This window comes from Austrofundulus limnaeus, unplaced genomic scaffold, assembly GCF_001266775.1.
Source record: "Austrofundulus limnaeus strain Quisiro unplaced genomic scaffold, Austrofundulus_limnaeus-1.0 Scaffold38, whole genome shotgun sequence".
Lineage (NCBI taxonomy): Eukaryota > Metazoa > Chordata > Actinopteri > Cyprinodontiformes > Rivulidae > Austrofundulus > Austrofundulus limnaeus.
Window position 1 is genome coordinate 875,934 of NW_013952440.1, and position 11,552 is coordinate 887,485.

Genomic DNA, 11,552 nt, shown 5'->3' on the forward strand with positions numbered 1-11,552 from the left:
GCATATCAACTGAACAGACTGACTGACTGCCAATGTAAACATATTGTAGCTAGCATTTTGAGTCTTTTAGATGAAGGAGTGTGTGTATTTGTGYTACCTTTGTGTGGGCGACCCACTAGTAGATGTTGTTTCTGTTGGCTGGTGCTGTTTGATGATRTCTTTGATGTCGTGGCTCGGGTCAGTGCGCTCCGTGTTACTCACACTGGATCGAACTACTTCTTCAGGAGGAGGTCTACGAGTTGAACCTGAAATCAAATTTTCTATTAAAATCAAGCAAACGTAAACTTGAGATGTCAGAGTTCTCAGTTGACAAGCCTATAAGCTTGCAACTACAGGGCTAACCAATTAAAGTAGTGACTATATACCAGACTTTTGCATCTGGTTTTAAAAATCTCAAATTACACCTACAAAATATAAAAAATCTTCCCACTTAAAATAGAACTTTTTTTTATTACTGCAGTTACTAAAAATATACACAAGGTCAAGACCTACTTATTTGTCGCTGAGCAGCAGTAGGRCTTTGTTTGTGTGACTCATTGCTCTCTTTGGTCTATTGAAAAAAAAGAAAGCAATAAAGCTGAAAAGTGATATTTTAGGTTACAATATGTTRGCAAACCATGATGCAGGTTGACTCACAGGACTAGGTGTGTGTGACCGTGGCGGGATGCTTGTGTGATGCTGGGAAGGTGGTGACTGGGGAGCAGGAGCAACAGGCGGGAAGGAGGATAACATCTGCTGCTGGATTGCGATGGCCTGCATGGTCATCTGCTGGGCCTGCAGCACATGAATCACACATGCAGTACATGAAGCGTGTGTAAACAGTTAACACTCACATTAATGTATAGCACATGGGTTATACTCAAGACGAAGGCCAAATGTGACCTGCCACAGCATTTTATGTGGCCCACAAGGAGCTTCAAAGATATATTAATGTCTTGAAACAAGAGTATGCTGCCTTAAAGCTATAAACTACATTTCCCATAATGCACATTGATTATATTACCTGCAAAATGAAGGCTTTCCACCACTAGATAGAGGTGGACAGGGTTCAAAAGTAGCTGGCACCCATTTTCACAGATTACTTTTGCTGCGGCCCCGTTGTACCAGGAAGTGGGAATTTCCCACTTGTAAATCATAAATTTAAACTGGAACATCAGTCCAATGGCAATTCCCTGTTAAAATGGCAGCTACCAACCACAACTCATCAGCGAATAAAGCTCTCTTACTTTTACTTTTAAAAGTATTTCATAGTCATACATGTAGTAGTTTTCAGTGTTTTTAAGATGATGTGTTCAAACACTGTTTCTATGCAGGAAATACCACGTAGAGCTCATTTATTGTKTAGCTGTGCTCAGCCGTAGAAATGAGTAAAACTTTGCATACCAAAGTTTAAAACAAAGAKCTTTTRCTATCTGCTTGTTCCTACAATATGTGTTGGGGATGACGCTCACTTGCTCACTACTACCACACCAAATCTTAAGCTCAGTTTCTATAAAACTGGCTGAGATATCACYGTTTTCATGTTTGCTAAGGTGAATTAGCTGTGGCAGCCATTTTGAATTTGGTTGACTTGCAAAGCTCATTTGTTGACATTTCCGCCACAGTTACTTTCTGAGAAACCAGTTCAGTGGTTCACAAAATATTTGTCTGACAGTGATAAACACAGACGTAGGCAATTTTTTGTCAATCTTTCACAGTGGCAGATAAAAAAGGACAAGCTGAGTTGAGAGAAAGAATATCACACCAGAATGATAGCTTGCTGGTTGATGATGGCTTGCTGTTCTTGAGTCAGTACTGCCTGCTCCAACCCTGAGGAGAAAACAGAAACATTTGTGAGAGAACCGCAATAAAATGGTGGAGGAGGAAACGACAGCAAACACACCTTTAGTTCACTGCATAACAAAGAGCAAAACAAGGAAACACACTTTAACACTCTTAAAACTGGAAGTCCATCATGCCCACTCACTTTAGGCCACACATGCTGAAAAACCCGTAGTTGTACCTGGCACACCTGTCATCACAGGTAAGCCTGGAACTGCTGGCATGGCTGGTAGTGAGGGCACACCTGGGACAACACTGACATGGGGTATATTCTTATCAGCAGGAGGGGCAGCTGAAGGCTTAGAAGCAGGGGCACGTGAGGGCAAAGGAGTGGGTGCTACCCGAGTGGCGGGAGGTGTTGGAGAGGAAGTCTGYGGACGGTAGGGGTGTTGGGGTCGATTGTACTGGTGGTATTGTGGCTGCAGTTGTGGTTCTGGTTCCGGTTGTGGCAGTGGTTCTGGTTGTTCTTGCTCTTGTTGTTGGTGTTGTTCATGGTGATAGTGGTGCGAAGGGACGGGCATAGTCGGGATGGGGGGCATCATTCCTCCTGCTACTGGCAGCACTGGCACAGCTTGAGAAGCAGCGAGTAGGGAGCAAAGTTAAAGTAAATTAAAGTGTCACCTGTGTTACCTCTCTTTTACTGGACTTTCTACTAAAATGCACAGTCTGAGGAGATATATACATTTTAAAAATATAATACGAACATGTGGATTGAAAGAAATTACTATTAACACCAGTTTAAAAGATAAAATAATTATTATACTGTACAGTATTGACGGTTAGACTTAGAAATATCTCAGCATCTATATGACATAATACTATTTATTTATTTATTTATTTATTTATTTATTTATTTATTTTTGTTATATCATGTTCACCTGATAAGTTTAAAAAAACCATTGATAGGTTGAACAAATTAATCCAGTGAAGCATCTAGCATCAAGCTAAAGCAGGTTTATATTTGTTTCTTCTTCCTCTACCWTCATCTCAACCTGTTCCGAGATCCTCCTCTGCATGTTCTTTTTGACTCCGTCTGTGAACCCCTTTTGTGGCGTTCCTTTCCTCCCTGGCAGCTCTATATTCATTCTTTGTCCAACATTTCCACTACCCCTCCTCTGTATTTGTAACAATCTAAGCCTTGCCTCACTTTCTTTGTCTCCAAGCTGCTCAATCTGAGCCGTCTCTCTGATAAACTCATTTCTAATCCTATTCCTTTCTCTACTAATGAAAGTCTTAACATCGTCATCTCTGCCACCTCAAACTACACTTCCTGTCTTTTTGTTAGAGCTACCATTTCCAAACCATCACATCAGGTCTTATTACTGTCTTGCAAACTTTCACTCTTGCAGCTATTATTGCATAATCTTTTTTAAACTGACAAATTTCTTGAAACTAACCGTCACCATTAACATTCACACTGACTTTTATTTTGTTTGTTTAAAGTGAATGTACAGTCAATGCTCACATTTTAAGTGTTTTAAAATAACTAACAATGTTAAATTTGGAGTGGCTCTAAAAAAACTGTATAATGTTACTTTTTGAATGCAAATAAAAACATACATTCAAAATTAGAGGAAAGAAATGTGCCCTGTAAGCAGATTACTGAGAAAGAAGTAGCAGAAATAATAAATTCACGAGAAAAACACAGAAATGACAAAACGCCAGTGGAGTCAAGTCCTCTATGGTTACAAAGATTAGCTCTTTATGCATTATTGATCAAACCAGAGAGCTCATCCCAGCTTCTCAACGGCAGATTAATGTTGATGAACGGTCTGACCTTTAAAACTACAACAGTGAAAAGTCTTATTTAACAACACAGAACTACCCAAATCTAACTTTTAATATCATTAAAAGTGAGATTTTATGTTTGACCAACTTTCTTAGCAGAATTTACCTGTTAAATCATGGATGTTGGTGTAGAAATAATTAAAGTAAGTCAAAACATTTTACAGCTCTAAAATATGAGATAAACTGATTATCAACATCATTTAGGTCCCGCTTGAATCAAACTAAATCATTTATACACTACAGAGAAACAGAAGGAAGTGGATGGTAGAAGTAAAAAATAATAATAATAATAAATGGAATGTATAAAATATTTAAAACATAAATCTGCACAGAGTTTGGAGGTTATTTAAAACAGCGTGCCCAGCCTGAGAGTTTTACCTCCGGGGTGTATTCCTGGTGGAAAGGGCCGGGTGGGAGGTGTGTAACCCTGCCCCTCTCCTTGTCCTCCCCCTGTGACGCCTATACCTCCTCCTCCCTTCATTCTTGCCGACAGACCAGTCTTTTCAAAGTTCTGGCAGGCAGAAACAACCAAAGAATGGAGATTAAAAACAAAACAAAACAAAAAAAAGTTGACCGCCGATAGCGAGAACCTGCAAATTTAAAAAAACAAAAAAAAAACAGAAAGAACGGGACAAAACGTGCAAAACTGGAGGAAAACAAACTAAGAGAAGACGGGGGAAGGACGGTGCTGTTGGTTCAGACTCTTTCTAGTGGAGCTGCAGGAACTGAATACCCTCCAGGAAGTACCATATACACTGTAGGTGATGCTCCAGCACACACAAGCACAGCTACAAACTTGGTAACACAGAAAAGTTCAGTTTAATTGGACAAAACAAACACCAACGTCCAAATTTAACAAAATTTACTAAATTACAAAATTTACAGAAAGGTAAGTTATGTTTCTGTCAATGAAGAAGGTTTGTAGGAAATCTTGTTTCAACAAAAGGAATTTAAAGCAAAAATGGCCACAAAGTGCAGTCCATTTTTTTCTAATGAGAGGTTAATGTTCAAACCAAGGAAACACTGCAGCACTTGGTGTTTCCCCTAAAATTTCTCATGTTTTGCCAAATTTTATTTGAGCCTTGAGTGAGATATGCTCCATGCTGAATCTGTCTGTCTTTATTTACTTATTGAGTTTACATTTTGGTTTATCCTGCATTATACATGTATTGCAAAAGTAAGCTCATCTATGCTGTAAAATGTAGGCTGCCTGCTGTTACGGTCTAATACGGTAGGTCATTTGGTAACCTAATCATCCTTCCTGCCCTCTCCATTCAGACACAAAGAGAGAGGGCGAATCGTTTGTTCCAAACGTCCATCAACGCTTCCATTTGCTCTGTAGTGGCAGAGCACAAAATAAAACCTGAAATATCATTAATAAATCCCCTTTTTTGTTACTTGAACAAGTGAAATTTTCATACAGATTCATTATTTCTGCACCAACAGTGCAGAAATTAAATATGTTCAAATTAACCGACTGGCACTATTAAATGTAGCTGCACATGTATTTATATTTACGTTTAGTATTGTATGCACAAAATATGAGCACTCACTGCGCTGTTGTCTGACAGCACCGGTTCAAACAGGCTGTCCAGGTACCGGTCCATTCCTCTCTGAGTCTGACCGTCACTGAAGCCGTCTGACTCAGCTGGAAACAGACAAACAGCACGGAGACTTTAAAGCAGAGCTCATCAACAGCATCCATTCAAGAACCAGAACTTTATCAGTTTTCTAAATTTGGCAGTTCGATAGATTTAAGATGAATAAAAGTTTCTCCAAAAAGCTCCTTTAGAAAAATAATAAACTATAGAGTGAATATATTCTTAGAAAATTTCATTCAGGATCACGCTGTAGTTTTAGAGCTTTCATCTTTGCAAAAACTAAAATAAATTACCCACTGAGGTCAAAGCATTTGTCTTAAAAAGGACAATAAATTAAATAAATAAACAAGATAATATTAGTCAAACTGGTAAAATGATTGATTTCAGCTTTAGTAAAGAGTCCCAAACCAAACTGGTCTCACCTCCGTGCTTAACTGTGAGTCTCTCTTTCATTTGTGTTTCTTTTGAAACAGCTGTATCTGATCCAGGTTTATATCAATGACAAGGTTGTATTATTTAAAAACAACTAACAAATCAAAAATTAACCAAGATGATAATGTGCATTGCTGCATTATTTAGCCATATAATCATGAAGAAAAAAATTAAAAGAAAATGTTATTTTGGCAAGTTGAAACACTCAGGATCTAGATTAAGCATATTATTTGGAGCTACACTGACGCCATAAAGTTTATTAAAAAAAATAAAAAAAATGAAACTGAAAGAAAAACTTTTAAACCAAAAACAAATGATTTGAAATTGAATAATAATTCTTTAAAAATAAATGCATACATTTTAAACTGAAAAAAAAAAGTTTTTTTTTCATTGTGTTCATTTTTCATTGTGCCTGCCATACTTTCAATTACATGGTACAATGGCCTGTCATATTTTTTTCATTATATGATCTAACAAACTACTATATTTTTAAATTATGCAACAAAACGGCCTCCCATATATTATTTATATGATCCAACAATCTACCATATTTTTAAATTATATAGCACAACATCCTGCCATACATTGATAATCTATACAATGGCATTCCATTTTTTTAAATTATATGATACAACAGCCTCTCATACACCATTATTTATATTACATGCCAGACATATTTAAATACAAGTAGTTTAAAATTTTTTATCAGTTTCAAATAATTTTATTTCAGATGTTTTTTTCAGCTTTAAATAATTTTTTGCAGCTTCTATTTTTATTTTATTTTTTCAGTTTTGAAATATTTTAAACAAACTTTAAGGCCCCAATTTAAATCAATATATTTGTTTTTAAGGTTTTTTGCAAATTTTCTTTTTACAAGTTTGAAATCAAGTTTCTCTTCCACAACTGAACAAATCCCAGAAAAAAATCTGCTAACATATAACTCTGCATTTGGGGATTTGAGAACACTACAAACAATGCGTGTGTACAATCTGTAAATAGAATGTTACTTGTAAACATGCAGTTGTATCATTGATTTGTATTTGTGTGTTTTTGTACCATGGCTGTAGTACCCTTCAGAGTCGGGCAGACTGTAGGCTGGTCTGCTACTGATAGGAGATGGAAGCTCCTCATCTGAGTCAAAACCACCTCCGAACAAGGTGCTGGGAGAACAGAGGAGAACCATCTACTTCAGAACCTGTTTGTGGGATTTTTTTTCCACATGTGGTGCCAATGTGTGTATTTTGTTCACTAACAGGCTGGCATTAGCTCTGACTTTAGCCGGGTTGTCTGTGCTGATGATGAAGTAACTCTTCTGCTTTGGGAAATCCACGGGGAGCTCCAGGTCCGCTATCAGGTCCAGGACATAGTCATGACCCGCCAACTCCACCCACTGGCTGGGCTCCTTCATGAGGATGGAGCTGCCTCTCCACCAGTCAGATAATCCTCTGGATAAACAATGTCTTCATTCACAATGACCTCGGAGCAACAGGTTCAAATTTAACATAGTGGATTAAAAGAAAGGTTTCTAACAAGATTTAAGTACGACTATATGCAGGAAACATAAAGCTCATTATGACCTGTGACGAAGAATGTGTCCTGCTAAATCTTCTCCACTGGTCCAAGAATGGACCGGACACAAGAAGGAACCTCCTGCACAAAAATGATAACATTTAGAGATCAGAAAGATGTCATTTATAGTGTGCACGATTCTTAAGACCAGTGAGCTCAAGCTCTCATTACGGTGCAATAAATAATCAATGATCAGGTAATCAGGCTGTAACTAATCCCTCTAAATAAAAACAATGCCAGGCTGGTCAGCAGTTTGCTCTTTGCTTTTCTTTAAGCTCATTTAAAGAGTGAGTGGAAACATTTTCTGCAAAAAGAACCACAAACAAGCCCTGTGTGTCCTTCCAAAGGCAGCAAGAGTGTTAAAAAACTGAAGTCACAGACCTGTCTACATGAGGTATAATAATAATTCTTCATAAACTTTTCTCATTGCCTCACTTCAAGTTATTTAAAATATTTCTACAAAGCCGCACAATAAATCTGAAACTGTCTCACCGTCGAAACAGTGCACGTGCAGCACCATGTTAGCCTTTTTCCTGTTGGCCGTCCACTCCAGCAGCGACAGTGGATAGGTCCGTGCAGTTTCGGGGGCGGAGCCTGAGCTCAGCTGTGTCTTCTGATTGGCTTGGATGAGTCTGTGCTGCAGCAACCCCTGACAACCTGCAGGGGCGTGGTCCGACACAAACCTGGAGAGCAAATCGGGCCACACGCTAAAACTTTTTTTTGTTTTGCTATTTTGTAACACACTCATTTCTGAGCTTTATTCTCAAATTACATAAAATCTAAAATTTTGTCATTTTTAAATCCACATTTGCAAGAAACTGTTTCTCACTTCAGCAGGTATTTCTCCATCTTGGGAGATGGGGCGAAGCTGCAAACACAGGCCAGCAGTAGGAGCCAGCCTCTCTCAGCGTTGTCAGTGTTTGGGTTCCTCCACACCTGATTGACAACCTGGGCCAGGATCTCGTCTCGTAAACCCGGGGACAACAGACCCCTTTGGATGATGTAGTTCCCAAACATGTTTTCCTGCGCACCATTCAGGTGAGGGTCCCCCATGAATCTCAAAACCTGGAAGAAGGCAAAAATTCTAAATAATTCTGGTTTGCCTGTGGAAAGTCTTGCTGATTCATAACACCACATGTTATATTTTGTTTTAGAAAAAAAAAGAAAGAAAAAACTATTGTATAGATTTTTTACCATGTTGAAAAGCTCCAAAGCCTCTGTTATCACGTCATCCTCCACTCGGGTCAGGGGAGACTTCAAAGGGGGCATTAACAGTCCAAACTTTGGCTCCTACAAAAACAAACAATTTTACCATGTAATACGAACTGAAATTACATTATGTGCTTTATGAGTTATTGCTCACATCAGTCACACAAATTATTAAACCAATTGCAATTAATTAAAGGTAAACATTCATTGTACCTCATTAGTTCTATGTCAAGACATTTTGCCCTCACTTTACTGTTTTACTGTTCACTTTACTGTTTGCTTTGCTAATAGTAGAAAAATATCAATACCACAGTAAAGTTTGTTCATCTTCAGCAAGATTGTCAGATGTTTTATGTCTCTGCTGAATAATTTAGGCTCTTTAATGATTTTTCCAAGTCTGAAACTTGAAAAAAATTAGAAAATATTAGTCATTATAAGGTACGTAAATCATAAAAAAAAACTCTAAATGCTGGGATGCTATTACTTTGGCATATAGGAATGTTTAGGAGCTTGTGCTCTACTGTGAGTGCTCAGGCTTGCACTTGTATGTACTTGAGGTAAGAATTAGCGAAGTCATTCTGAAACCAACCATTGGTAGTTAAAAAAGCCTTCACAGGTTACTTATCTGTGCTTGTTCAGAGAGTTGTTTCAAAACGTTCAAGAGGACGATGCCAAAATAGCAAAACTCAAAGTATTACGATGTGTAGTGGTGGTCCGGTGAATGTTGACGTGTCAGTCTGTTCAAATCTAAACTTGCTCTAACAAAGTGGTTCCCAAACTTTTCAGCTTTAGACCCACAAAATACCAGCAGCAGAGACCTGTGCCCCCAGTTACTGTCAGATGATAAACACTGTTTTCACGTCAAATAAACAAGAGCATATCATTATTTATTACGCTATTTTTGTCCATTTTAAGTACACTCATCTTATTATTTTGTTACGACAAAGACAAAAAAAATGTTCTTAGTTGTCATTTTTTTGTGTAATTTTTTCAAAAAATATTTTAAGGACCCCACCTTGATGTTTCAGGACCCCACTGTGGGTCCCGACCTCAACTTTGGGAACCACTGCTCTAACACAACCACATGGGCTTTAAAATACAATTTAGGGAGTGTCAAACATCTAATAAATAAAAGGTCTAGCATTTCTTGTGAGTCAAAAGTCTCAGGACACCATTGTATTTCAGAAAACAAAAGGGAAAATGAAATATCTGAATACCCCAGCAAGGGGTGAGGGGCCTTTATTTTATGCTATGTCCTGAACATGGCCGTCGTCTTGAATTAAAGTCAAATTTTTCCAATAGAAAGGGGTCATTTGGCGTGTAAAAAAGACCAGTGTGTTAAGAAATCAGTATCTGTATTTTGTATGACAGGATTCCAGCTAGCTTCTGGGCTTTTATACAGTCTGTGTTGATGCATAATCTCACCCTGAAGTGTATCTGTACGTAGCGGTAAAAAGAGAAGTTGTTGATGTCCAGAGGCAGAGTGAGTTGAGCATCTTCCTGGATGTGAGGAGCCTGAAGTAGAGCCAAACAATCTGCATGTAGCTCCCTCCTGACTGAGACGAGACCAGGACCAGAGGGAACCGAAAAGATTAGCCAGTATGCACACAGAGGCTTACAATCCTTTAAAGTATTTATGATTTAAGCATTAGAAAGCTGACCAGACAGGTTATCTTTTGACTTGTTTAAAAATGCCATTAAGGTCCCTAATTACAAGCTGGTTTATTTATTAACTAATGCCACTCCTGTCCTGTTGTGTCAGGTTCACTTAAATCATCTTTTAAGCTGCTGATGAGCTGAGACAGATCCAAAGAGCCGCAGAGCTGTCAGACCTTCAGTTCATGAATTATACGGAAGGACACTCTGTGACGAACAGCGATGTGAAAGACGGACATCCACGCACCTCCTGCTGCCTGCAGCAACGCGCCCAGCTCTGCAGGGATCACCAAGTGTGTGACATTCACCACCTCCCGCTTTCTCAGCTCCTGAAACAAGATTTTTTAAAAATGTTTCTTTTTGAAATCTGGTGAAACATTTACTGAGCAGAGTACTGACTGCAAATCTGTTAAAGTCATTTTACCATCTCTCTTCTCCTCTTCTCCTCTTCAACTTTCCTTTTGGCTTCAAACTTCATCTGTGAACAAATCAGAAAAATCAAACATTTCGTGTTAGAAGTTCAAAAATACAGGATTTTCTTTTTTATGGGCGACACAAATCAGAGCCACTGATGATTAGGAGATAATGACAGTTTCTTTGTTGATATTTCAACCAATATGTTTTATTAATCAGACAAAAGTATTAGTGTCTTGTCCTCGTACTTGTACTTTTTCAAAATGCACTCTGGACCATAACCACTATCAGTACTGGAATGCTGGTATCAACAGTCCATTGACTGTGTTACATTTTACTTTTGAAGTGAAAAGTTTGTCCGTTCCATGTTTAAGAAATTTACACAGGTTGAAAGAAAATTGTATTTTTATTAATTTATTTTTTAATGTAGCAACAGTATTTATGATGCTGTATATTTGTTTTGTCAGAGGGGCTCTAAAAGGAAGGAGAGGCACCTTGTTCTAAATAAAAGAAATGTGTTTTTAAAACCATTGTGTAATATTTAAACTCTGACTCAGTACTCGGTATCAGTACTTGGTATCGACGAGTACACAAACTGAGGTACTTGTATTTGGTTTGAGCAAAACTGGTATTGGGACACCCCTAGACAAAAACGACCTTTTAAAGGTAACACTTTACRATAAGATACACAAAAAAGCTATAAGATACATCATTACTTGAAGAAACCCATATAAACAGCTGCTTAAAACCATTTTAAACCGAGAAAGGACAGAGTTACAGCCATTGTGGTCAAACCTTGTAGAAGTCGCTTCGGATAAAATATGATAGCACTCACATGATGTGTTGAGGATGACTCTCAGGTACTATCGTATCAAATGTTAGCTCAGTATCCATAAAATGGACTAAACTATTGCAATTTTTGTGTTTTTTAAGGTCAGCAGCCAACTTGAATTAAGTTGACAAACAGGACGACTCTTCTTAACCACTCTTCCACGTCAGCCAACAGATACCACACACACACACACACACACACACACACACACACACACACACACACACACA

The 11,552-nt window shown here is 38.1% G+C and overlaps 1 protein-coding gene across 1 annotated transcript in view; it reads right to left on the bottom strand.

Annotated features, from left to right (window-relative positions):
* myo15aa (myosin XVAa) overlaps window positions 1–11,552 on the bottom strand; it is a 68,588-nt gene that overhangs the window by 17,629 nt on the left and 39,407 nt on the right. Inside the window, exons 25-39 of the mRNA XM_014006906.1 lie at window positions 10,501–10,554; window positions 10,324–10,405; window positions 9,846–9,976; window positions 8,406–8,501; window positions 8,041–8,276; window positions 7,704–7,894; window positions 7,220–7,292; window positions 6,896–7,087; window positions 6,699–6,802; window positions 5,163–5,257; window positions 3,988–4,120; window positions 1,745–1,809; window positions 637–774; window positions 493–550; window positions 98–245 (exon numbers count right to left, since the gene is read on the bottom strand). Coding sequence (XP_013862360.1) covers window positions 98–245; window positions 493–550; window positions 637–774; window positions 1,745–1,809; window positions 3,988–4,120; window positions 5,163–5,257; window positions 6,699–6,802; window positions 6,896–7,087; window positions 7,220–7,292; window positions 7,704–7,894; window positions 8,041–8,276; window positions 8,406–8,501; window positions 9,846–9,976; window positions 10,324–10,405; window positions 10,501–10,554 — 1,796 coding nt within the window. The remainder of the gene's footprint in view (window positions 1–97; window positions 246–492; window positions 551–636; window positions 775–1,744; window positions 1,810–3,987; window positions 4,121–5,162; window positions 5,258–6,698; window positions 6,803–6,895; window positions 7,088–7,219; window positions 7,293–7,703; window positions 7,895–8,040; window positions 8,277–8,405; window positions 8,502–9,845; window positions 9,977–10,323; window positions 10,406–10,500; window positions 10,555–11,552) is intronic.